This window comes from Zeus faber, assembly GCF_960531495.2.
Source record: "Zeus faber genome assembly, chromosome: 7".
Taxonomy (NCBI): domain Eukaryota; kingdom Metazoa; phylum Chordata; class Actinopteri; order Zeiformes; family Zeidae; genus Zeus; species Zeus faber.
In genome coordinates this window covers 28046069-28071347 of record NC_137203.1, presented here as the reverse complement: position 1 = coordinate 28071347, position 25279 = coordinate 28046069, and the positions used below count along the sequence as shown (strand labels likewise).

The 25279-nt window shown below is 47.0% G+C and overlaps 3 protein-coding genes across 3 annotated transcripts; 1 reads left to right on the top strand and 2 right to left on the bottom strand.

Moving 5' to 3' along the window:
- Positions 1–1245: 1245 nt before the first annotated feature.
- ch25hl3 (cholesterol 25-hydroxylase like 3) lies at positions 1246–4046 on the top strand (the record flags this gene model as incomplete). Its single annotated transcript, XM_080004312.1, has 2 exons — positions 1246–1676; positions 3695–4046. The coding sequence occupies 2 exons, from the start codon at positions 1246–1248 to the stop codon at positions 4044–4046; spliced, it is 783 nt and encodes a 260-aa protein (XP_079860438.1).
- A 6795-nt stretch (positions 4047–10841) lies between these two features.
- Positions 10842–12706, bottom strand: bmp10 (bone morphogenetic protein 10; the record flags this gene model as incomplete). The annotated part of the gene is made up of 2 exons (XM_080003505.1): positions 10842–11923; positions 12298–12706. The coding sequence occupies 2 exons, from the start codon at positions 12704–12706 to the stop codon at positions 10842–10844; spliced, it is 1491 nt and encodes a 496-aa protein (XP_079859631.1).
- Positions 12707–15020: 2314 nt separating this feature from the next.
- Positions 15021–24825, bottom strand: arhgap25 (Rho GTPase activating protein 25). The gene is made up of 11 exons (XM_080003368.1): positions 24695–24825; positions 20967–21190; positions 20563–20650; positions 20176–20289; positions 19629–19833; positions 18517–18649; positions 18239–18312; positions 17675–17796; positions 16820–16977; positions 15617–16182; positions 15021–15512 (listed from the first exon to the last, which is right to left on the bottom strand). Exons 1-11 carry the CDS (start codon positions 24756–24758, stop codon positions 15320–15322), a joined length of 1941 nt encoding a protein of 646 aa, XP_079859494.1. The 5' UTR covers positions 24759–24825; the 3' UTR covers positions 15021–15319.
- Between the last annotated feature and the right edge of the window lie 454 nt (positions 24826–25279).

Here is a 25279-nt window from a genome sequence, read left to right as displayed (position 1 = left end):
AATACAGTTATTTTGGGGGAAAATAATCGATCAATATTTCATAACGATCAACATTTTATGGTTATAGGCAAAGTATCATCATTATTTTACACTTAAAGGCCGTCAATGAAAACAATAATAGAAATAGCAATAACATGTTAAAAATAGTACAAGTTCTTTGCAATCAAAATTTGATGGGAAAAAAAAAGTGAATTAAGGGTCTGAGACAACAATGAAAATGAAAACATGAAAACACCAAAGACAGAATAAGGAATATTGAAGTCAGATAAACAGCCCTCGTTCAGATTAAGATTAGTTGTTTTATTTTATTTTCATTTTTTTTCAAAACCCGTCTACACTCTTGCCTTCAACTACTTATGGAGGTTTAAACAACTCATGGTCAAAAGGGGCCAAAGAAAACGAATAAAGATATTTCCTGAAATACCCAACGTCTACTATGGCGGCGACGAGAGTGATGAATGGTAATTTGCATTAATTTGTTTGGCATTGGATTTTTGACAAGGATTTTTATTGGAGCTAATCGGGTTGGAAAGATTTATCAGTCCCTCTGTGGGAACTGTTCTGTCTCCTAAATTTAGCAGACGCAAGATTCTGCACCTTTACAAATAATGAATTGGTACCGCCTACTGGTCATTTATTATGCATAAACTCTACTTAAGTTCTGTCCCTCCCCATCGGCTGCGACATTGTGATGCTGTGACAGCCCACTTGGCTGTAACATTGTAACATCCAAATCGGACAGTCGGACTAACGCTACATTTGGGGAAGGCAGCGTTGCGGTATCTCCTTTCGTCTGCCTCGTTATTGCCCTTGAAGAAGCACAATCTGTAAGTTTATTTGTTTATGGACACAGTGTATGAGGTACGAAAACGTATGAACAAGTTATTGGCATTTGCATAAATACTTGACCGTTAACTTGTATAGTTTTGTGCTGTTCCAGTTTCACACCGCTGCCATTGAAAAACAACTGAAGTCAGCTCCTGTCTTGGGTACTTTGTGGGAGGGTTAACTCGCTGCATAGCCACGCACTCATACGTGTAGTGAGAGTGGCAGAAGAGGACCTTTGTAAACAAAAGCAAACCCCTCCGAGCCAAGAGAAAAATAGAAGGCGAGAATGATCTGTTTCCCTTTTCAAAGGGGTTGGTCAGACCCAGCAAAAGTACCCAGAGTCTTAACGCCTTTTCTTTTTTAATTTTATTATAAAATAGAACTGGAAGGATCCTGGGACGACTAATGCAGGCCGTGATGGATGATGCCTCCTCTGGACGTGCAGAGTCACCTATGATCCTCCAACCCCTTTGGGATCATCTGAAAACACACAAGGAGGTCCTGCTCTCTCCTTACCTGCCCACGCTCTACGCTTTTGTAACGCACGTCCTCCTCTGCTCACCGTTCCTGCTGCTGGACGCTCTGGGGTGCCTCTGTGCACGCGTAGGGTCCTGCAGAATGTCCGGCCGACCCGGGCCAGGGCTCCTCCAAAAGTGGCTGGCGTCTTTCCGGAGGGTCATCTTAGCTTACGTCCTGGCCGTCCTCCCCGTCACCGCCGCGCTCCAGTGCCTGAGGAGCCCCGCGTTTCCCGAGGTCGCTCCCTCCGGTCTGCAGCTCTTCGCGGAGGTTTCTGCGTGCCTCCTGCTGTTTGATATGTTGTTTTTTATATGGCACTACATCATGCACAGGTGAGGAAACCCTAACCCTAACCCTGGCCCTAACCCTTACCCTAACACATGGATAATCCTAACCCCAACCCAACCTCAACCCCAACCCAACCGCAACCCTAACCCTTTAACCTCTAGTCCACCAGTCATCTGTAAAAGATTCCACACCCACTCATCCATCAATTACACCAGGGGTGGGCAAACTTTTTGGCTCGAGGGCCACGTTTCGTTTTAAAAACTGACCAGCGGGCCAGACCATTAGTAGATGAGGTGAAAAATGAGCAAGCATGAAGTGTAAACTATATGTGAAATCTATTTCCTCTTATCCCATTTTTTAATTAATCAATTAATTTTGAAATAAAAAATAAAATGAAATAAAAACTCACCTTTGACGGATTTAATGAGAACAGTGTTGCTGGTCGCCCTTCTTTGCCAGCGCATCAGAATCTGGTGCCATTTTTTTGTGTGGAAATTGGTAAGACAGCGCTCAGGTGTTCATCAGCAAGCTGGGCTCTGTGGCGTGTTCTGTTAATGTTCATCACACTGAACGTCTGTGCACACACATGGGCAGAGCCAAATAACACCAGTCTCATTCAGTTGAAGCATAAAACGCATCCAGCTTGACGGAGTTGAACTTCTCCTTCAGGACAGAGTCAGACTGGAGATCGATCAGCTCCAACTGTAACGTCTGCGGTGCCGCCTCATCTTCCAATGACAGGGGGCGTGACGCCAGCTGAAGTGACTTCTCAGAATCAGAGAATCGACGGCAGAACTCTCCGTGCGGGTCGTCCAGCGATTGACTGTATTTGCTGGCATGTCGGGGGGCTTCTTTCAGCGGCGCCGGCGTGGGGGAAATGTGCAAATGATTTGTTTGTCATTTGTTTAGAGAACAAAGTCAATATTACCTTGAAGGCTTTCACGTTTGAATACACGTCGTCTACAAACTGGTCTTTCCCTTGTAGCTTCACGTTCAGCTCGTTCATGTGTGCCAGTATGTCCACAGCCAACGCCAAATCACAAAGCCAGTGTGCCTCTTTCAGCTCGAGAAAATCCTCGGCTTTCCCCATGAACTCCAAAAATGAGCCAGTTTCTTGGCAAATCAGACACACAAGCCTTTGCTCGTGATCCAGTAAAAAAATATTTTGCAATCCAATCTTTGTCGAAAACCCAACTCTCGCCGTCAATTTTGCGCTTTTTTTATCCGCTCATTTTGTTATGGGTGATGCATACGTGACGCTCAGGTAAAGTGAAGAAGAGTGACTTGACATCAGAGAAGGCCCGGCACTGCGCCATCTGGTGGTACCATTAAGTATTAAAATAACAGTGAAATGAATACTACAAATTTAAAATGTATTATAGGATTGTTGTTTATGTAAATGCATCGCGGGCCGGACTAAACAATGTCGGGCCAGATACGGCCTGCGGGCCGTAGTTTGCCCACCCCTGAATTACACAGTTCTTTATTTTCTTGTATTTATTTATTGATTCAAAAATGTTCCCACTGTAATTCACACCCACACACACACACACACACACACACACACACACACACACACACACACACATATATATATATAGACTAGGGATGCAACGGTAAACGGTATGTTATCGAACCGTTCGATACGCCCCCTATGGTTCCACGCCTCCTGTTGAATCCACTGTTGGAGCTCCAGTGGCCACGTCAGCGGCATTTCTCTATTTTTGTAGGAGAGGTGTATTGTGGGCGTGTATTGTAGGCTACGCAGCCTTTTCAATAGAAACAGGAGATAAAAATACATAGAAATGTTTTAGTAAAGAGTGGAATCAATCAAGGTGTCCAGTCCGTAAATAACCCCCTCGATTGTACACCGGAAACAGCCACCCAGATTCAAGTCAATCTGTCTACGTGCTAATGCTACCGCTGGTTAGTGGCACCATCTTGTACCACAACATAGAAACTTCAAAGGAAGACTCCAAGACTTGAATTGGATATGTCCAACTTCACATTATCCCCTACTTGCACGCACCACTTTCAACCCTTTGTTCTTGGACCTCCCCAGGGTGCCCTGGCTGTACCGCAACGTCCACCGGGCTCACCACCAGAACCGGTCGCCCTTCGCCATGGCGGCGCAGGACGCCAGCCCCGCCGAGCTCCTGTCCCTGCTGCTGCTGGCGCTGCTCAGCGCCCGGCTGCTGGGCTGCCATCCCCTGAGCGAGCTGCTCTTCCACCTCCTCAACAGCTGGCTGGCGGTGGAGGACCACTGCGGCTACGACCTGCCGTGGGGGCTGCACCAGCTTCTGCCCGGCATGGGTGGGGCCCCGCACCACCAGGCCCACCATATTGCGCAGAAGGGAAACTACGCCCCTTACTTCACCCACTGGGACCGCCTCTTCGGCACACGCATACTCTGAGCACTGATGGTATATCAATGCCGGCGCACAGCGTCGGGCGAGAACTCAGTTATACTGTTTATTGTCTCTCAAGGGTTGTCGGGTCATGGTACACAATTTTGTGGTCAAAATGAGACCTGTTTGATTTGATACACTAGAATGTTCTTCTTACATCATAATTTACTTTTCCTTATTACTTGGCACTGTGGAATACTCGATTCTTATTGGTCAGTACTGCCAATCGGCGGTCTGTCATTTCTGAACAACGACTGCTGATGAGTCAGCACCTAACTGCTCAATAAATCCCCTGGCTTCTCGTCGCTCCTATCGCTCCACTCATTAACTCACCATCTAGTTATGAAATCATTTCAAAACAATAGTCATTCTCAATGTATTACTTGATTCAGTAAGTCGCCGTGTTATAAGATTGATAATGCACAGACAGAGGGTCATTTTTGCTAAATATCTCCTTTTAGAGTAAGGGGTTAATGGCTGCACGTTATCTCTAACATATAGTTCAATGTGATGAACCACAGTTGTATTCTTTAATATGGGGTTTTGAATAAATTTATACAATGTATATTTGAATATATGTATCTCAGCCTCAGACATCAATATCCTGTGACGTTTCCTCTGATTATCATCAGATAAATTGTTCCTTACTGGTCGTCCCTACAGGTAGGCGGGCAAAGTGTTTCACTTGTACATTTCTATTGTGGCTGTGGTTATTTCCGTTTGGTGTGGTGCTGGAAAACCCCTGAATCTCCACCTTCCAATATTATTTGATACGGCACCTGGGCGGCGTAGAGTTGCTCTCATCCCACGCACCTCACCAGCGTAAAAGCAAACAGGGTGTTACGCCTCGTTGAAGAGGCACCTCCGCCGACAGCCATTAACTACTCCCAGGATCACAACTTATCGCCATGATTCATTTGATAGAAATGTGAGCCAGGCGTGCTGCCGCCTCTCTGCGCTGTCTCACTCGCTCTCGCTCTACCCTTGCTTTGGGCTTCTTGTCTCGGTGGGGGTTCTGAATACCGGACACAGGGGATCTGGATCGTGGTTGAGACTCACGGAAAATCACTTCAACGGCTCAAATGCCACAGCTGCCGGCTCCATTTCAGTACCTTGCAAACAGCGAGAGTCAACGGTAGAAAAAGATGGCGCCCCACGCAAAAAAAATTCAAATGACTGTTTCCTATAATGGACAAACAGGAACAGTTCCTGAGCCCTCAAGGGAATAAACAGTGCAACACGACACCTAGTGGCCTATTTAGGCTGTTGCCTTACAGAACCACAGTCTCTCCATGAAAAAATAAATACAAATAACAGGCACACAATCCTGCATTATTTGTAAGAGATTTAAATTAAAGATTTTGTCATCGGAAAAATGCGAGCAAATTTAATGAATCACCACATTATTGCTTTTCAACATAACAATCCAATCCACCACCATAGTCTGTCTTTGCAATGCAATACGATGTCAATGCTAATGCTATTGGCGCTTATATGATAGGGATGTCAATGAGCCGCTCACATTTACCCTCCAAAATAACAGCCAAAGATCTTGCAAAAACGAAATTCAGATGCGTTGCATACTGTTATTGTTATTGTTGTCGCAATATCAGAGTGGCACGCAAGCGAAAACTGCAAAAGAACTGATAAAACACCACATCCAAGATCATAAACTGCGTCGCGATTTTTGAGAAAATTCCGAAGATTTATAGGAACGTTGAATGACACGAAGAATCAGACCAAAGCATAACAGAATTTAGGATATGCAGCCTTTAAAAATGAGTGTTAAATGGTTCTCCTGCGCATCGCCCTATGCCTCCATACACCTTTTGTCAATAATCTACATGTATATAGGTATGATATTATTCTATGATTACAGTATGTCCGTCGTAGCAAAGGGTTACATATCACCGCGCCTCCTGTTTGGCGCGGTTCCTCTGTTTGGTCACCTACACGTCGCATGGAGTGTTGTGGAAGGGTCTGGGATCTGGTTTGGTTTGGTGCGCTCCTCCTACTGATTTGTTTCCTGACACCAGGAGGCGGAGGTGAGGATGGGGAGGCGGAGGCGGAGGTGAGGAGGAGGAGGGGGGGGCATAAGAGGAGGGGGGGTGGAGGAGCAGGAGGCGTAGGTGGAGGAGACGGAGGTAAGGAGGGGGAGGAGGTGAGGAGGGGGCGGAGGCGGGGGAGGAGGAGGTGGTGGGGCAGAGGTGAGGAGGAGGAGGAGGGGGAGGAGGAGGTGGGGGGGTGGAGTTGAGGAGGGGAAGGAGGAGGAGGAGGTGGAGAGGAGGGGGACGGGGAGGGGGAGAAAGAGGAGGAGGAGGAAGAAGAGGCATAGGTGGAGAAGGGGGAGGAGGAGGAGGCGGAGAGAAGGGGGAGGGGGAGAGAGAGGAGGAGGAGGAAGAGGAGGCATAGGTGGAGAAGGGGGAGGAGGAGGAGGTGGAGAGAAGGGGGAAGAGGAGGAGGAGAAGGAGCAGGAGGGGAGGAGGCATTTTTCCAAAAACGTGTGCCTTGTGTTATTCCTTGGTAGCTTGACTCTAATTCATTATAATGCAGTATGACACCAGGAGGCGGAGGTGAGAAGGAGGAGGAGTGGGAGGAGGGCGAGGGAGTGTAGGAGGAGGGGGAGGCAGGGGAGGAGGCGGAGGAGGCATAAGTGGAGGGGGGAGGCGGAGGAGCCAGAGGTGATGAGGAAGAGGGGGAAGAGTTGGTGGATAGGAAGGGGACGGGGAGGCGGGGGGGGGGGGGGAGGGCGAGGAAGAAGAGGAGCAGGAGGGGGAGGTGGAGGAGGAGGTGGAGCAGGAAGTGGAAAGGAGGGGGACGGGGAGGAGGAGGAGACGTAGATGTAGAAGGAGGTGGAGAGGAGGGGGACGGGGAGGGGGAGGCGGTGTAGGAGGAGGTGGACGCAGAGGAGGAGGAGGAGGAGGAGGAGGAGGAGGAGGATTGGGATGGGAGGAGGGGGAGGCAGAGGAGGAGGAGGAGGTGGAGAGGAGGTGGGGTAGAGAGGGGGAGCGGCAGAGGAGGAGGAGGAGGAGAAGGGGGAGGTGAAGGAGGAGGTGGAGCAGGAAGTGGAGAGGAGGGGGATGGGGGGTGGAGGGGGGGAGGCGGAGGAGGAGGGGGGGTGGAGGGGGGCGGGGGAGGAGGAGGAGGGGGAGAAGGGGGAGGTGGAGGAGGAGGTGGAGCAGGAAGTGGAGAGGAGGGGGATGGTAAGGAGGAGGAGGCGTAGGTGGAGGTGGAGGAGGACGGGGAGGAGGGAGAGGCAGAGGAGGAGGGGAAGGAGGTGTAGGAGGAAGGAGGGCAGAGGAGGAGGAGGAGGAGGCGTAGGACACTGGGGGAGGGTGGGGGCCGCTGCATCAGATGCAGCGATAAACATGTGACCCAAAACGGAAACAATCAGGCCCCATTACGGTCGAGACACACACACACACACATTGGAACACACACACACACACACACACACACACATTGGAACACACACACACACACACACACACATACACACACACACACACACACACACACACACACACACACACACACACACACACACACACACACACACTGGAACACACCCGCGGTAGGTTGTGTGAAAACACAGCAGTGCGTCACGTAATGCTCCCAGTGTCGTCACTGGGGGCATTACGTGACGCACTGGACGCGACGAGATTAAAGTCAGAGCGTGACTTTGGTTTTTCTCCTCCTTTCGAAACAGCTCATGGTGCAACGTTCTCTTATCAGGGAACCAAAGTTTCTCCCTTTTCCACGTCGCCGCAGAAAACCTTTGTTGTCGTTTTGTGACAGTGGCCAGATTCAGCGCGTACGTTTTTCCTGTAAATATCCACTTAATGAGCGTGGTCTGCGCTCGGCTCGGCTCCGCCTTGTGCCGTTTTTAGACGCCCTCTGCCCCGCAGCACGAGAGGTCAGTCAGTGGCGACATGTTTGCGTTCGCACTCGTCATTAGTCTGCGGTTGCCAAATAGTATCGTCTCAGATCTATTTATAGCCGGCACCGCCGCCGGCCGTCGGCCTGCGATGCACTGAAGTCGATGCGCGTGGTTACGCCCGGACAGATGCATGTAAGGTACACAGAGTTACGCTACAGGATGCCACAACGTCGTATTGATTGTACTTTAAGAACATTTCTTGCAAAGTTATCATTAAAAAAATACTGTTGTGGTCATTGCATAGTGCGGGGCTTCAAATTCCACTTAAAATGCGATAATTCATGGAAACTGGCGCTTGTGTGGCAAGATCAATATTGCAAGGCAGCGCTAATTCATCAAATTCCAACCCGAATATCAGCCAGCTCTGCGTTCATGAGAGCAAGTTTCCCCCTGGAAGTGAGGAAGGCTTCACCTCGTTTTTGAGACTCGCGAGTCACTCGGTGAAAAGAGTCGTCGGAAACTCTGACTCCTTGTCCGCTCGATTGGGTTTGCACCGGGAACGAGCGTCAGAGGAGTCGGTTTGGCTGTAAGTTGTGAACGGAAGAATCCCATCAATCGTTTCATTTTATCAAAAAGTATTTTTTTCGGCGGAATGCAAAGTCTTTATCGGTCGTTAAAAGCCTCGGCTGTGGCCTTTGACTTGAGTTTAATCCTCGGTAGTTATTTTCAGGTTGTATGTCGCAGATTCACTCGCTCGCCCACTCTTTTGGCCAGTGAGTCCTGACTCCCGAGTACACGGAGTCTTGCACCACTTACTAATAATACTCCATGATAAGCACAGTTCTACATGACATTTTGAGTGGTTAACAGGATCACAGCATCGTCTTGACCCGGGGCTGAAAAAAAGTTTGGGAAACACTGGACTAGTGGCCACAGTCTCGTCCCAAGGAAATGCTTTCTTGATTTATTCCATATTTCAAGGTGGTAATGTCAATGTGTACCATAATGAGCACATTCTTTTTACAGATGCAAAGCCCAAAAGTCGAAATATCATCTAGTTTTAGTTTTGTGTGCGTGTGTGGCATCGGATGCAGAACATAAAACCGATCCTTCCATTTGATTTACTTTGGTTTTGTGCGACGGAACTAAATGTTATACCATTTGCCATGTAGATAAGAGGCGTCGTTTGTATCCAGATACTGTATTAAGAGCGCTGTGTGAAGGGGACCAGACTAACACCTGGAGATCTTTGACCTTTTGGGTTTTATATATTATTTGACAGGTTTTTCCGTCATCAGCTATCTGTTCCTGTAACTGCCAGCGTGAGCAGCGGGACCATCCATTGTGTTCATTAGTGGGGGGGGGGGGGGGGGCCCTCCACTCACTTTCCCAGGGTTTTCTGTTTGTCTGTCTTGTGTGGCCTATGACCTCAGAGCTGATATGGTGGAACCAAGTGATCTAAATGTCAGCTGTGTAGCCCAGCAATTTTGGCAACTGCTTCCCCAAAATGCAATGGAACAGTAAACAACCACTTTATTTACAATCGGCTTTATATGACATTGCCCTGATGACACACAGGTATCAGGTATAGGTCAGTATAGGTATACAGGTTGGAAAAAAAAGGGGGATTGAGGGATTTCAAGGGATTTGAGTTGTCATGTCATTATAAAGGAATTTGTCAGACTGCATCTTCCTCAAACTGATCCAATGGAAATGTCACTGATTCCAGTCCAGCTCGACACACGACATAAGCCACAAAATCCTACATAGTCGTCTATTTGTGTCGTAAAAATCAATAAATTAGAACAATAAATAGTCTTTGATTTGAGTCGAGCAGCAGAGGTCGGTATCACAAGGAATATAACATTTGAGGGTATATGTATTCTTTCTGAGTTCACCAAAAAAGGGAGGGGGGGGGGGGGATTAGGAGCAGTTGGCCCAATCTCCAGTCTTTATTTTGGCGAGAAGACGACAAGCCCCCCAACAGCCAACATTCACTGTAGAAGAGTGGGATTGTTGAAAATATATTGGGCCCCACTGTGTGCTAGGTCAGTCAGTTGAGCAAGTGTAGATTGCCAGTGCCCAGGAATTTCGACAGCTTTCCACCCCTCTTGTCCGACTCCAGCCCGCACCTCCCCAAACTCCTTGGGACGGCGTCCGGTCATCCAGGCCTGAGTGGCGTCACGCATGTTTCTCAGCTCCGACACCTTGTTATCACGGCGGCCCAGGATGGGTTAGAAGAGAACGGCTTGCACGGCATCTGAGTTGGGGGGTGGGAGCTGAAAAGGGGAAGGAGGGCCGGGTGTGATAGCTCTGCCCCGCTGACCCCTGCATATCAGGGGAAAGGGGCAGGCGAGAGGTAGGCCTGGAGAGTCTGGCTCTGGTCAGGTTGCCTCAGGGAGGTCATTCACTGAGGCAGGCCACAGTAAGTGCTGAATAGTGTTTGCCTCCAGCGCAGGGGCTGGAGATAAGCGGAGAGGAAGACAGATGTCAGGGGACGAGTGTCAAAACAAGGGGGGAGGGAAGGAAGTTTCCAACAGTTCCCACCATCCTTCGCTCAATGGAGTGATGAAATTTGGTAATGGTCAATTGGTAAATTCCACATGGAATCCTTGGCCTTTTCAGTCTCAGACTCACTATTAACACTTCTTCATCTGCTGGAAGCTTTTCATTGCTTGGCTGATAAGCTTGAATATTCCACACCCCAATACGTTGGAGGCATACGTAGGTTCGCAATTTGCTTTTCAAGTCTCACTGAGTAAAACCATTAAGATTCCAACAACTGTATCTCTCTTTGGCATATTGAAAGTGTTTGTGATTTAATACAGTGATTTTAGCATTGATTTTTATAGCTTATTGCTAGTTTTGCATCCTTGTTTTTCCCTCTTGGAGTAATTCATTATGTTCATCTCTGACGCCAACTATCTGCAGCCACATTCTGCCACCACCATCCCTTCAAACTTGTACTTGTAGGTGACCACTCCTGTGTCATCCAGGTAGAGAAGGGATATGGGGTCCAGCTTGGTGGGCACGCAGCAGGCACGTGCCGCTTTTTGGGGGCTGTGGATGTTGATCAAGGCCTGGACGATGGCATGCTTGGTGGGCGTGACGTGCTTTGTCAGCGGGTATGAACAAATGCCACTGCACTCAAAGGCGTCATAGCCAGTGGGCGCCAGGATCCAGCTGTCCCACCCAATGTCCTTGAACTCCACAAACAAGGACTGCTTCTTGCAGTGGTTGCCCTTGGCATTGCGCCGGATGCGGGATGCCGTGTCGTAGATTATGTTGGAGCGCATCTGAATCAGGGCCTCCTCGTCGGGCTCTTCAAACCCTTCCCCTTCTTTCTGCTCCCCCCAGAGGCCATTGAGGCCGAACTCTAATTGGTCCCTTTGGAGGACTATTTCTGATGTCTCGTGGTTGATCATTTCGTTCAGCTCTTGTCTGTCTTCACGGTTGTCACCGCTTTGGTCATCGGAAAATACGATCAGCAGGGGCTTGTGCTTTTCCTCCTGACTGGTGTCTATCTTCATGTCTCCCTCGGGTTTTGCCCTGTCCTCGGTTCTCCCCTTCACGTCTGGACCCTGGTCTTCGACGGCAAGGCTTGCGATGTGCACCTCCAGCCTGTGGGTGGTAGCAAACTCAGACTTGCGCCAGCGTTGCACAGCAGCGGTGAGGTCAAAGGCCTCCCATCCGTTGTCGGTGCCGTAGACCTGGCGGGAAGCCAGCTCCATCGGCTCCGCCCGGCTCCCGTTGCCGTCCGTGACTTCTAACGCATCTCCCCTCTCAGTCGTTTCCTCAAATGCATTGCCATCCCCGTCACGTGGCTCCAGCTCATAGATGGTGACCTTGCGGTCGACCCCATCGTAGAGGTGGCGGTCGGTCTGTACCAGGGTGTAGAGGCGGAGCTCGGCAGCCGCGATGCGCTCGTGGTGGGGAACGGACACGTTAAATAGGAGCGGGTGACGCCTCACGTCTCCTGCCCCCACCACGCTGGGTGACGAGTCTGGGGGAAGACATAAGAGGGTCAAAGATTGACTGATTGCACAATCGGTGTAATATGCAATGGATTATACTGTTACTCAATGGCAACATTTTAACTATTTCTTCTCAGTTTCAACCGAGAAAATAATTACACTCTACAATTGTATGTGAATACATTATAAAAATAAACATAAATACCACATTTTTGCACCAAGAATCCATTAAATTGTTGAATATGACATTAACATGAGGCGCTTAAGAGCAATTATATATCTTTATGTGATTTGTACGAAAGGTACAATATATACATACAGGAAATGTATATATATCCGCAAAATAACTTACAGCATTATAAAGATTTGTAGAACAAAGTAATTTGATTTGGTGGATCCATACCTTCATTCTTGAAACTACGAATGATGTTCGCCGTGGGCATGGCGGTGTGGTCGTTGGCAAAGCGGTTGTACAGCTCCATCATGTACTCTGGCGGCTCCACACGCGTGCTGCTGGCGGGCGACTGGGAGGGACCCAAACCGGACAGGTTGAACGTCCGTAGAAACTGCTCTTTCAGGCTGTCAAGAAGGTTCTGCATGTCGGCATCACTGTACTGTTCCAGCAGAGAGGGATCCACCGACCCCCCGCGCCCATCTCCCAGCCCTGGTGCCGGGCGATGCCTCTGGAGGGCCTGAGGGATGGGGTTGCCCCGTCCACCGGGAGGTCCGCGGAGTAACAGGGTGGAGAAGAGCAGGAACAGAGTCTTGGAGGTGAGGCGGTTTCCCAGTTTAGGGACCCAGTTGCTCGCCATGGAAAAAACCCAGCAGCAGTGTCCCAAGTTATGCCTTCTGGGGTTTTCTGAAGAGGGACTGATGCCCCCAACCTGAACCCTTAATACAACAACCTGCTTAAAATTCAGTCAATTCAGTTGATTGTATTACCAGACTGCAAACAAACCAAAAAACCCTACTAATCCACCTGTGTAATGCTTCACTTGTTGCAGCTCAGCCGTATGGTTGACCTTCGTGTGGCCGGTCGCTGCGGAGTTTGAGCGCGCTCTTTCTGGTATCTCCGAGCCTTTATTCTCTCTGACACCTTTTGATGTCTTCGGCCAAATTGCTGGAGTTCCGCTGAGAGGGTGGCGTTGTCTGTGGGAGTCATCACTGTTGCGTCCTCTCCCCTTGTGTGGCTCTCTCTCCGTGGTCTGCTCCCTCTTCCCTGCTCGCCCTCTCTTTCTTTCTGTCCCTTATCTATGATATGGTAGTGCTCTGCATAGCCCAGTGCTTATGGTGTCTTTTAGAGTGTGTGTGTGTGTGTGTTTGTGTGTGTGTGTGTGTGTGTGTGTGTTTTCTGCCCTTGCATGCATTAGTGTGTATGTGCACGAGTTGTTATCTGACAACTTCCTTAATGAGCATTTTATAAACACTGTCCCATAGCCTCTTCCTTGTGGAAGCGCTATTTGGTTTGGGTGGGTGCTCCGGAGTGGATTTTTCCTCATTTGTTTATTTGTTTTGTCAAATGGCTGAGCTCTGCAACGTTGCCGCACAGGCTCCATTGTCCATTGATACTGCCTCAATAAGAACAGGATGCCTCCGCCGTCTGAAACCTGTTCCGAATGAAATTAAAATCCAATGGGGCGTGAGGCTTAACGACTGGAGACGCGAGACGCAGAGCTCATTGGAGGAGATTTGGAAGAGCTTATGATGATATTTCATTGAGGACTCAAAGTGATTTTGTTTGACGGCCTTGGGAACACCAACCATAAGCAGATGTAGAACAATGCATTTATGTCATGCATTCAATCCATTGTAACAAAAACTCTTTATTTATGATTCCGATTTCCACTTTGCGTTTGCTGATGATACACAATTGTATGGGGATGGGGTGGTGGGGGATGGTGGATTCTAGAACTGATTATCAGGAGGGCTCGTACAGTAGTTATTTCCTCTCTGGTCCTTGGCCTCGTGATTACACTGGTAGAGATGAGCCATGTCCCAGGAAGGCGTTCAGGGAGGACAGAACGTCACGGAGACCGATTACGGGGGCGGCAGCAGGGGTGGAGTCAAAGGTTGACGTGAACAGACCCCCGGTTTCAGGCGAAGGCAACACATCGCACACCCCTCATCGGCCCCCCTAATCTTGCGACTGGAATGGCAGCCCCCCTTCGTCACCCGAATACTGATCGGCAGTCACGGGGTGTTCCCATTCCAGAGCTACTTTGCGTGACCCCCATCGATACACTCTTGATAGCGGTGAGTTGGAAGGGAATTGGGGCTCCCACTCTTCCTGCCGCTGTCACTCAATGCCGCCAGGCTGACGCTTGACAGACAGTGTGGTGTTATCTCGGGGGGCTCTAGAGGGTCTACCCCAGGAGCCACCGAGTCCTTCCTGGTAGGCCTTACGTGAGAAGGAGGCTTTGATAATGACAACATCCTCTGGTTTGCTCCCTTTCACACACAGACAAACCCAGGACACCCACCTCCTTGCACCCTTCACACTGAAACCTAAAAGCGCTGACAAACACACACACACACACACACACACACACATGGTTTCCTCGACATCCCTCTCTCTTTGCAAACAAAAACACACACAAAAACATGACACAAGGAAGTGTTTTGGAGGGTTTCACACTGTGTTTCATACATACAAACTGTAATATGTGAAGGCATCCCAGCTATTTCCGCCACCGTTTGTGTTATCAGTTCCCCACCACTGTTTTTATTTCTGACCTCATCCACTGATGTGGTGCTTGTTATTCTGTTAATAGTTGTTATATTACTATTATTGTGGTCTAATTGCCACTATTGAGTCATTACATATTACATAGTGTCATGAATTGAACTGGTCAGGTGTCATTTGTTTGTGAAGAATCCAAAAACAGATATGACAGATATTTCTTTGTATGTCACCGTTTTTTGAAACCAGCCACCCAACCCTTAGATCCGGTACAAGATTAAGCATATAACAAATAAAACAAATGCATGAATGAGCAGTTTTGTTCAAAAGCACACACTATTTCAATGAAATACAACACTGGGATTAACATTATTTTATTAATCTACCACCAAAATGTGACATTAAAACTAAAAAAAACCTAAACATAAAAACAACTAAGACGATACTATGTAACATAGATGATTCTCGGATCAAATATCTAAGGAAATATTGATATGTTATCAATCGATGACCAAATGATGGATGGCCAAGCATTTATCGCCATATTAATTTGATATTTCCACATCGTCATCCCTACACAGCTGTCCTCTGTCCATCAAGGCTGTTTTGCCTGCGTTGGCACAATCGATCAGCAACTGCAATCTGAGAACCAATATTTGGGCTCAGACGGAAATAAATATCTCAAGGAAATGGGAAAGGCAGCATTTGGGTCCTTGTGAAATTAGTTGAGTGGAGAAAGTATGTCCTAGGTGGGGGCTCTGGCCAGGAACTGCTGCACCTCCTTGTCCAGCTCCCGGTTGCGTTTATGGGCCTCTTCCCGGCTCCGCTCTGCATTCCTCAGGCAGACCTCCAGAGCAGCGACATGGCGGCGCTCCACCTCCAGAGCCGCCCGCAACTCGGTTACCGTGGTGCTTAGCTCCTCATTCTTCTGCTGCAAACTGCAAGGGAAACATGGCGATTACGTTTATAGTCTTTTATTTTGCTTATGCTTCAAATCTATGTACATTACTTAATGATGAAAGTACAATGCAGCTGACCTCACCTGTTCATGAGTTGCTGTGTCTGTTGCAGGCTGTCATGCTGGCTCAGAGACTGGCTTCCAGAGTGGCTGTGGGAACCAAGACCTAGGCTGGTCCCTGCGAGGGACACTGATGGGCTCTGCTGATGGGAAATCAGTTGGGATGGCTGGGGATCCCTGTCAGGCTGAGGGGAGCGATCGATGGAGGATGCCGGGATGTCACTTCTTCTCTCAGCCTGGGCTATGCCCTCTTCGTGCTTTTTGGTGGTCTTCTGGGGATCTCCGAACAGTGAGGACCTCTGGAGTTCAAGGATCTTGAAGATGTCCTCCGAGAACGTCCCGCCCTTCTCTTCCGGAAACTCATGTATGCGGCTCCACCGGTTGCAGGCGTCCGCCTTGGCCGTTATCCCCTTGGGAACGCACTGGAAGCTGGGCAGGGTCTGGGTGCGCTTGCGGGGGCTCATTGACAAGTCATCGGAAGAGGGGGAGCAGGGCTCCTGACAAAGAGGCGAAGGGTAGCAGTCTCCCCCGTCTGGACTGTCAGTGTCCTCCTCCTCCTCGGGAGACTCCGAAAGGGAGGCATCTCCCATCTAGGACAAATGGATGGTCGCCATTTATATCACAATGTTGCCTTTGAAAAAAAATCAACATTTTGATGCAGATTTGTATATCTTCACACTCCTACACTTCCAATGTTTTAAGGTTTACAAAAGGCAATGGAACAAGGGGAACTGCAGTGCTTCTCATGTTGTTAGCCAATATTAGCTATTCAAGAGGCAAACAAGAGAACAAACTATATAGCAAGTCTTTGAATGCATGTCGATTTGAATGACTGATATGACTCACGTCTCCGCCCATGAAAACTTCAGGTTCTTTTTATAATGACGAGGCGTGAAGAGTAGTTTTCTCAAAAATGTCCTATTGAAATGAAATGTGGGGTGCTATCGCATGGTCAATACTTAGAGACACACCAATGTCCATGGATTTAATTTAATAAAAAATCTGTCCGTAGACAGTATTTTTGTGGTAGTACGTGGCTATTTTGCTTGCACAGGAGAAGCCATTTTTAGGGACATTTGTCAGGTGACATTTCCTTACATGTAAACTTTTTTCAAACCTAGAACTGGTACATTTATAGATATAATATATTGTTCCTTTTGTCTATCTTCATTACCCTCGCCTAGAAAGGCCTCCCGCCGTAAGACAAGCTCACAAATGGTGGCGTACCTCGGCACACTCCCAGCCCACAAAGTTGCGCAGGGCGCTGCTCTTCTTCCTCTGGGCATTACTGGAGGGACGTGGGGGAAGCACGTCCTTCGACGGCGGGAATAAGGTCTCATGCTGCCTGATCATCACCGTCATCAGCTTCTGGATCTGGGGAGTGGCTGCAGCAGAAAGATTAAAAGCACAACACGGGATTTTCATGTCTCAAGGGCCAAGCTGTTGTTTTCAGTTGTAAAAGTTATGACAGAAACAGCAGTAGTTGAGTAGCAGAAGAAGAACTAGTCAGAGTCTAACTAGTTACACTAGTGTAAGAGGAGGAACATGGCTAATGGGCACTGCCTTTACAGCTCATTAGTCGTGATCCTTCATCCTGTAGTTCCACGGGTTCCTGGTGCTTCTAGCTCTACCCAACAGGAATATCACATTTCAGCAATGAGTCATTTTCTTGTGCTCTACCAGAATTATTCACTAATTGTAGCTGAGTCCCAGGGGAAGCCTTGAAGAAATGCAAACCTCATGTCCCAGCTGAAGAGGGTCACATGCTACTGTACGTGCTGAATATCTGCTTTATATTTGAACTCAAGATGCTTTTGCTCAACAGTCACCGCAATCAACGAGCACCAAGAGCAGCTGACCAGTGCTGAATGTGACAAGGCTCATAATAATAACATAATTATATATATAATATAATAATATAATAATAACCGGAAATTATTTCAGATGCAAATATCACATACAAGCAGCAGCGATACAAATAACAGAGGCGTGTTGGGACAAAATGCACGTTTGGCGGCCGGTCGACCAGGAGTGGACAGATTTTCTAGGACAGACAGAGTAGCATGGCGGCCACACCCTCACCCTCCATCATAGTGATGGGGTCCTCTATCTGGGGTTTGAGGAGGTTGATGCCCATCACCGTAGCCAGGTTCTCCACGCTCATCTTATTCACTTTGGAGTTGAGCTGCACCTCAAACAAGAACCTGCAAAGCCAAGATTCAAGCCAGGGGAGGCGTCATTTTCTGACATTAAAGACAAACTTTCACTCATAGGACACAATCGTTCAGTGGCCTCTACTACTATTTAGTTAAGGGACAAGATTTGTGAATCATTCCCTTTAACATGTTATTTGGACAAAGACAAAGACCATAAGATCATTTCTATCGTCATGTCATTTTTTTCCCCTGCTTTATTGCCTTATTTTGCCTTTATTTATGTTTTATTTTTGATGGATTTAGTTGCAGTGCAGTCCGCTCTAAGGACTACAATGATACGCAAACTGTGAATTACGACATGACAACGTCCGTGTGAAGATGATGAACAATTGATAGTGAATCATTGCCCAGTCTTCCCCGAAAAAAAACCCCCATTATTTGTATAGTTTTGCTAAATGTGAGCGATGAGATCATGTGTGACTCATCTCACCGGCAGATGTAACCCAGAAGGTTGTAGTTGATTCTGGGAAGAAGAGTGATTTGTTTCTCCAGTTTGTCTTGGCCCTGAGAAGACAAAGAGTTGCATGAATGTATGAATGGATGTTGAAAAAAAAATCCAACACAAATACCAATTCCAATACAAAGCCAGCCATGGTTGCCTGTGCTGAGATCACAAGGTATCCAATGATCTCAAAATAATGTTTTTGACAAAATTACAAATTGATATTCCATTGTCTGCTCTGGACGGGGGAACTCCTCAGGCCGTACCGTAGTGCTGTCGGCGTCCAGCAAGGTGACGCTGTCCAGAAAGGCCCGGTACTGTGTCCACGGCACCACCGGCTCAGGCAGCTCCCGCAGATACAGCTTGAGCAGCGACGCCACCGTGTGGACGTCGGTGTCACTGCAGCCAATCACACCCAAACCTCACGTCACCCCCTGAGACACTCCAAGTAGAGAATCCTGTAATTTCCCTCCCTCAAAACAGCGACAAAAGTTTTATTTTGTATATTTTAATGATATAACATCTAAACGGGAAATGTTTTTTTAATGATGACACAACACTCAGCAGGGACAGCATTGTCCGCAATTCAGCTGATGCCCACATTTCATACTGCATGAATCTAAAATGTAAAAGAAAATATATTTCTTATGGTGTCGAGTTTTTATAATTGCAAATAGGGATGATGACATTGGGAACTATTTTTGATCAATAACCATTCATTAAATCCACGATTATTAGCTGTGAGATGCCGCCTCAAGTGAGTTTGGGTTGCTAGGAATTAACCGCAATGAGGAAAGAACTTTACTGGAAAAAAACAACTCATCAGACTGAACTGGCAACCCCATAGTGGAAATGTATTGTCACCATTTGCAAGCATTTATCCATGCACCCAGCGTGGAGGATGGATTAATGCTTACCCCTTAAATAAGATAAGATAAGATAAGATAGAAAAAAAAATGTCAGTAACCCTTTGAAAGATATTGTAACGTCATTTAATTAAGACATTGCATAACAACAACGTTGTCTAAATTTAAAATGCTGAGTGCAAATCACCTTAAGAAATACATTATTAGAAGGAGATTGGTTTGAAAAACTTCAGTTTCACCTGATAGTTCTATATATTTTATGATGTGGTGATGAGTAGCGGTTGGAATTCTACATTATGGAATTTTGAATCCAAAATCTGATACAATGGGTTAAGTTGATTATTGTGTGAATTTCAATATGATTATCATGCTTACACCCGGTCCCTCATTGCCCAGCCCGAACTACACCGTATCCAAAGCACTTGAAATGTTATGAAAACTTGGTTAGGTAAAATGCTTAAGACTTCCAAAGGGAGTCCCACCCGTGCTTCCACAAAAAGGGTGGACTGTACCTTGGGAAGGATGGTCTCTCTCCCGCATCGAAGGCATCTCTGAACTGCTTGACGGTGTTGTCTTGGCCCGGGAGGCGGAAGATGCCCTCCTCGTTCAGCCCCTGCTCCCTGATGTACTCCGCACACTTCTGCACCAGGATGGGGACCATGCGAGGGCCGAAGCGCCGCTCGTACGTCACCGTGTCCTCCAGACTCTTCCCAAACACTGGCAAAAACATTTTGAGGTGAACATTACTATGCAATCCAGGCATATCTACGTAATCCTTATTTTACATTTTTCTTAAGGCCCAAAATTGCAGCTTACATTGGATAACCTTTTAAATGTGGACTTATTGGGCTGAAGATATTCTTCACTGAATTGTATTGTCTCAGATTTGGTAAAAGGACTGACTCATCTGTCAATCTGTTGGACTTTTCATTCTCTGGTTGCATTTCTGTAACGGCCGACATGCTCTGTATGTTGTAGAAAGTAAGCCCAGACAGCCCAGGTCGGCTGTACAGAATCTTTTCAGCACATTTTCGAGTTTCCAAGTAATAGGTGTTTAACCTCCACTCGTCTGGACTCCGACGGCCCGGCGCAGAGTGCGCACCCATTCCTCCATGTCACTCTGGGAAGTTGCCATGAAGACGTAGGGAGAGCGCTCTCTGTCCCTGTTACTTCCTGGTTAACACAACAAGAACAACACAGAGATTGTAGGAAAGGTTAATTTACTTTGTGTTTTCAATCCTGGACAGATAGAAAAAGGTAGGGCAATCAGTGTGTGTGCAACCCGGAGAACTTCTCATCAAGTTGTGGGCCCAAGTCTCCAACTCCCAAAGTTGATGATGAGTCATTGAGCTCTGAGTGAAACTTGGGCACTTGGAAGGTTCTGTTTACTCAAAGGGCAAAATTTGGCGGTATATTGTCTGGTATACTGTCACATGCTCTGCTTACGTGGAATTATCTGGAACAGGTACTTTCCGGGCTCATCTGAGTTTGCCGGGAGCTCATTGACTTTGCTGAACCTGAGCTGGATGACTCCCTGAAGAGAGAGAGAGAGAGGGCAGAGGGAGAAGGAGAGAGAGACAGACAGACAGACAGACAGACATGAAGTTTGTTTCTTCTTAAAAAATGGGTTTTGTTTTTTTTCATTTTCATTTTCATTTTTATATCAGTCATATTTTCAGTGATGAGGAAAAACTTTTCTCAGAAGAACGTTCATCGAGCATAGTTTGGCAATAAAGTGTGTCAGGTAGCACCTTCTCTGCCGTTTTAACATATTCTGCACAATACCTTTTGCATTGTTTTCCATAAGTTGTGACATTTAAGAAGGCTCAGGCGTCGAACCCCGAACTCACCCGCACAGTGCTCTCCTTGTCATCCTTGTGGTAGGTGAGCGTGCTCCCCCTCAGCACAAAGTAGCGCTGCTGCCAGTTCTTCACGATGGACCTCTGCTGCTTCTTCAGCCAGCCGGCCTTCAGGGGCCTATCCGCGGCGCCGTGCACCCCAGGGGGGCCCGGGGAGCCGGGGGAGCCCGGGGAGCTGGCGCTGCCCTCACCCGGCATCACGCTCCTGGACCGCGCTGCCAACACAGCAGAGAGGGCTGAGATGTGAAAAAAACAACAACAACAAAAAAGAGTTCCAAAGCAGGGGTCACACTGACACTATGACAAACAAAAACCTTTTCTCTTCAATTCATTTTTATCCGTACTTTTGGTTTTGCGTTTCTGAAAGGAAGCTGCTCACTGCTGACTGCGGTCAAAGCTGTTTCCTGAGTGAGGTTCTCCATTTATGGTCCGGAGGCCTACGCGATGCTCACTGTGATTGTTTGTTACAATAATGCAGTGACTTACAAGAAGAAGAAGAAGAAGAAGAAGAAGAAACAGTCTTTATTCGTCACGCAACACACCACACTACAACACATGCTTGCACACACACACACACGCATGCTTTTTTTTGGATGGTGGCCGGTGAAATGGATTCTCTGCTTTTGACCCATCCTGGCTTGTCCTTCCTCCGGGGGCACAGCCAGGAGCAGTGGGCAGCATACGTGGACGCGCCCGGGGACCAGGTGATGAGTGTCCATCGCTGGCCAGATGATGATGGGTGCATGTTTTTGGTGGGGGTCCTTACTGACGTGAGGTGGAGGAAACCCCATGTGAGCAAGGGGAGAACATGCAAACTCCACACAGAAAGGCTCCTATTTGGGAGATAACCCGCCGGAGCACGGTGCCAACAGCGCCCCAGGCGGGAATCGAACCCAGGACCTTCTTGCTGTGAGGAAGCAGTGGAATGCACTGCGCCACCGTGCCACGTGCTCCAAAACGAGGACCAGGCGGTCGAAAACACCGCAAACTTTGGGGGAAAAGCTCCATGAGAATTTCAAATTTCCCAGGTTTTTCATCACTGGGACGGGGCAAAGTAAATGGAGCCGTGTTAAACAGAGTGGGGTACGTGAGTCTCCGATGGAGGAGGGGACCTAAGGGGCTGGACGGCCGGAGCGATGCGCAGACAGGTGGTCGGATCCTGATGAGATCAGGTCTCTCTCTAAGGGGCCCCTCAGGGTCTCTAGGTGTTTTGTAAATTTACCATGGCCTGTGAGGCGAGATGAGAGGGCGGGAGGGGAGGAAGAAAGGCCGAGGTGAGTAAACAGGAAGCTGCCGCAGCGCCGCCGGTGGAGCTGAGGTCCCCACCTAGATGTTTGAAGGGACCCTGTGGTCTCGTTTCATCTCTGGAGCCTCGGGGGCTCACACACACAACACTCAGACGACCGAATGTTTTCAGCATTTAATGTACAAAACGAGGCCCACGTCGAGTTCAACACCGTCACAGGATGTTTCATCACAACGACACATTTGTACTGTACAAGGGCTGTAGTGGGACACTATGTCCCTCTGTTGGAGGTTCAATACCATAGATATGACACATCCATAACATTTTTTATGTTACTCATCATAGTTTCAACCTAGAGGAATAGGGCATCTAAAATAACTTGTGTCTGTGTGTGTGTGTGTGTATGTGTGTGTGTGTGTATGGTGTGTGGTGTGTGTTTGTGTGTGTGCGTGTGTGCGTGTGTGTGTGTGTGTGTGTGTGGTAGGAGGGAAGACCAGGCCAAATATAACAGAAATGGCTACTATTGTATTTATGTGATATTCATATTCTATCTGTAATTTACTAATTGGCCTTTGTAAATAAAATAAAATAAAATACAATACAATACAATAAAATACAATAAAATATTATTTTTATTATAATTATAGTTATAATTATAATAAAAATACTGTTGGTCGAGTTAAATGTCACATGAAGTGACATTTAACTCGTAATGACTTACATTGTACATTGTATTTCATTGTCATGATTTGTATTGTAATATGTATTTTATTATATTATGTGATGTGTTTATCTTCTCTTGGCTAACCCCACCGTTCTAGGTATATTCAGAATAAAAATCAAATACAAAGTGTTACTTGACGTGGAGGTGATTAACCATCAAAGATGAATCGGTGCTTGCAGTTATCTGAGACTAGGGCAGAGTGAAGAAGAAGAAATACAATTAAATTAAAAAGAAAAAATATATAGATTAGAGAGGTGAAATTGGGCGGGACAAAAGTAGCACTTTGTGATCCAAGGAAAAAAAGTACACATCAGCCTTGCTGAAAAAACAATTTAAAGCAATTGGTTCAAGATTAAAAAAACAGATTTGCAGTTTCACGCACAGATATGTAAATGAGGACCTATACACACACACACACACACACACACACACACACACACACTCTGCTGCAGAGACAACACAAGAGAATAGAATCACAAGGACAGTGGAATAAATTCACCACATAACACCATATAAAAGTAACACCATATACAGTAGGGGCGGTTTAGCAGGCAGGGTTTGGTCTAAATCAAGACTAAGATAATCCTACTTAAAATAATCCAGAATTTTAAAATGCCTTTCTGAGACGTTTCTTAATTTAAGATGAATTGGTTCTAGACAAGGAAGTCTTAGACTACAGAAATGAGGTGGCTAGTGGGCTCCTTCTGTCTGGTTTTGGTGCTGGTCTTAGTCCAGATCATCCATTTCCTCTCTTGTCAAGGTCGACCTGGAGACCTTAATTTCAAATTTCAAAAATAAACCAGCCTCTGGTTAGGTTGAATTTAAGCCGTAACTTAGACCTAGATTAGCTGTTCTTCTAGAAAATCTGATTTGTTTAAACCAAGACTAGGACAAGTCTGAGAATATTTTAAACCATGACTGAGAAAGGCCATTTCATTTAGTCCAGATTAAAAGTGGGATTTTGTCTAAGATTAGGTCTAGTCTGTCTCTGCCAAACCGCCCCATAACTGCCTTAGGCAGTATAATACCGTATAATGCAAATATAATACAGTTCTTGACGACACTGTCTAGAAAATAGTTTAAAAAAAAGAAAAACCCAAAAACCAACACTGAGCTTGATCGTCAAATGTCATTTTTTGTTTTGAGCTTCGAGTGAGAAACTGTGGTTCCATAATGTTGCTGTCTGTAGTTGTTATGCCATCACAGAGGCTGAACCATGCGAGTCAAACACACCCTCTATAAGCGACTGGGACAATCTATTATCGTATGAAAATATGGAAAATAAAAACAACTGTGTGTGTGTGTGTGTGTGCGTGCATGTGCATGTACGTGTGTTCGCGTCCATGTTTGTGCGTGTCTACATGATTGATGAGTGTTTGGCTCTGAATCGGATGATGCATCCTGTTGTGACGTGGTTAAAAAAAAAGTAGAATTTGACCATAAAAGGTGGTAAAGGTAAGATTCACAGCATAAGGCAAAACAGACACAAATAGGGACAAAAATAAATAGTTTTCTGAAAATACGAAAATAAACACAAATCTGGATAGTTTTCCCGCAATGAAAATAAAAGAAAAGCAAGAGTCATTGGATGCAATATTATGGACCGTTTCAGAGATTTTAAAACCGATTCTACCGCCACACTGCACTGCACTGAGTGAAGGCGCCCGTTGATTAAAAGCATTTTTTAAAGAATTTTGAATTAATAAATGGGACATTTTAGAATGTTTCTTCGATTTCATTCTGCCTTACCTATTCTAGCTGTCTCGGCCTTGAAGGCGCTGAAGTCCCAGTTCCGAGGCAGTTTGAGAGACATTCTCCTCACTTTAATAGCACCGGGGGGTCAGTGGCTCATCTCACACGTAAACACATCCCGGACACACACAGACATACACACACACACACACACACACGTGCGCAAACCGACGGTAGCACGGGCAGGATCCTCTCCAAGCCTTCACACGACGCTGAAAAAAATTGGCCTTATCTTCATCACACTTCCTACTTCCTGTGTGTTCATCTCTGTTCTCCTTTTCTCTCTCTCTCTCTACCCCTTCGCAACACGCCTCTTCATGTCGCCTCTGGATCCAAGTGCATTGCATTGCATTGCTCAACAAATGCTCTGCTGAAAGATCCCTTCAGGGCCTGAAACATGAAAAGTGCAGCCAGGGGTGGGAGGGGTGGGTGGAGGAGGGCAGTAAACGAGTGTCAGAACAGAGACTTAACCACTTGTCCTTTTCAGTCTTTCTTCACGAGTAAGTGGGTTTTTCTCTCCTTCTTCGGTAGGCAGCGGCTGATGCCTCGGCATCAGCTGCTGAAGGCTCGGGCCCACGATGA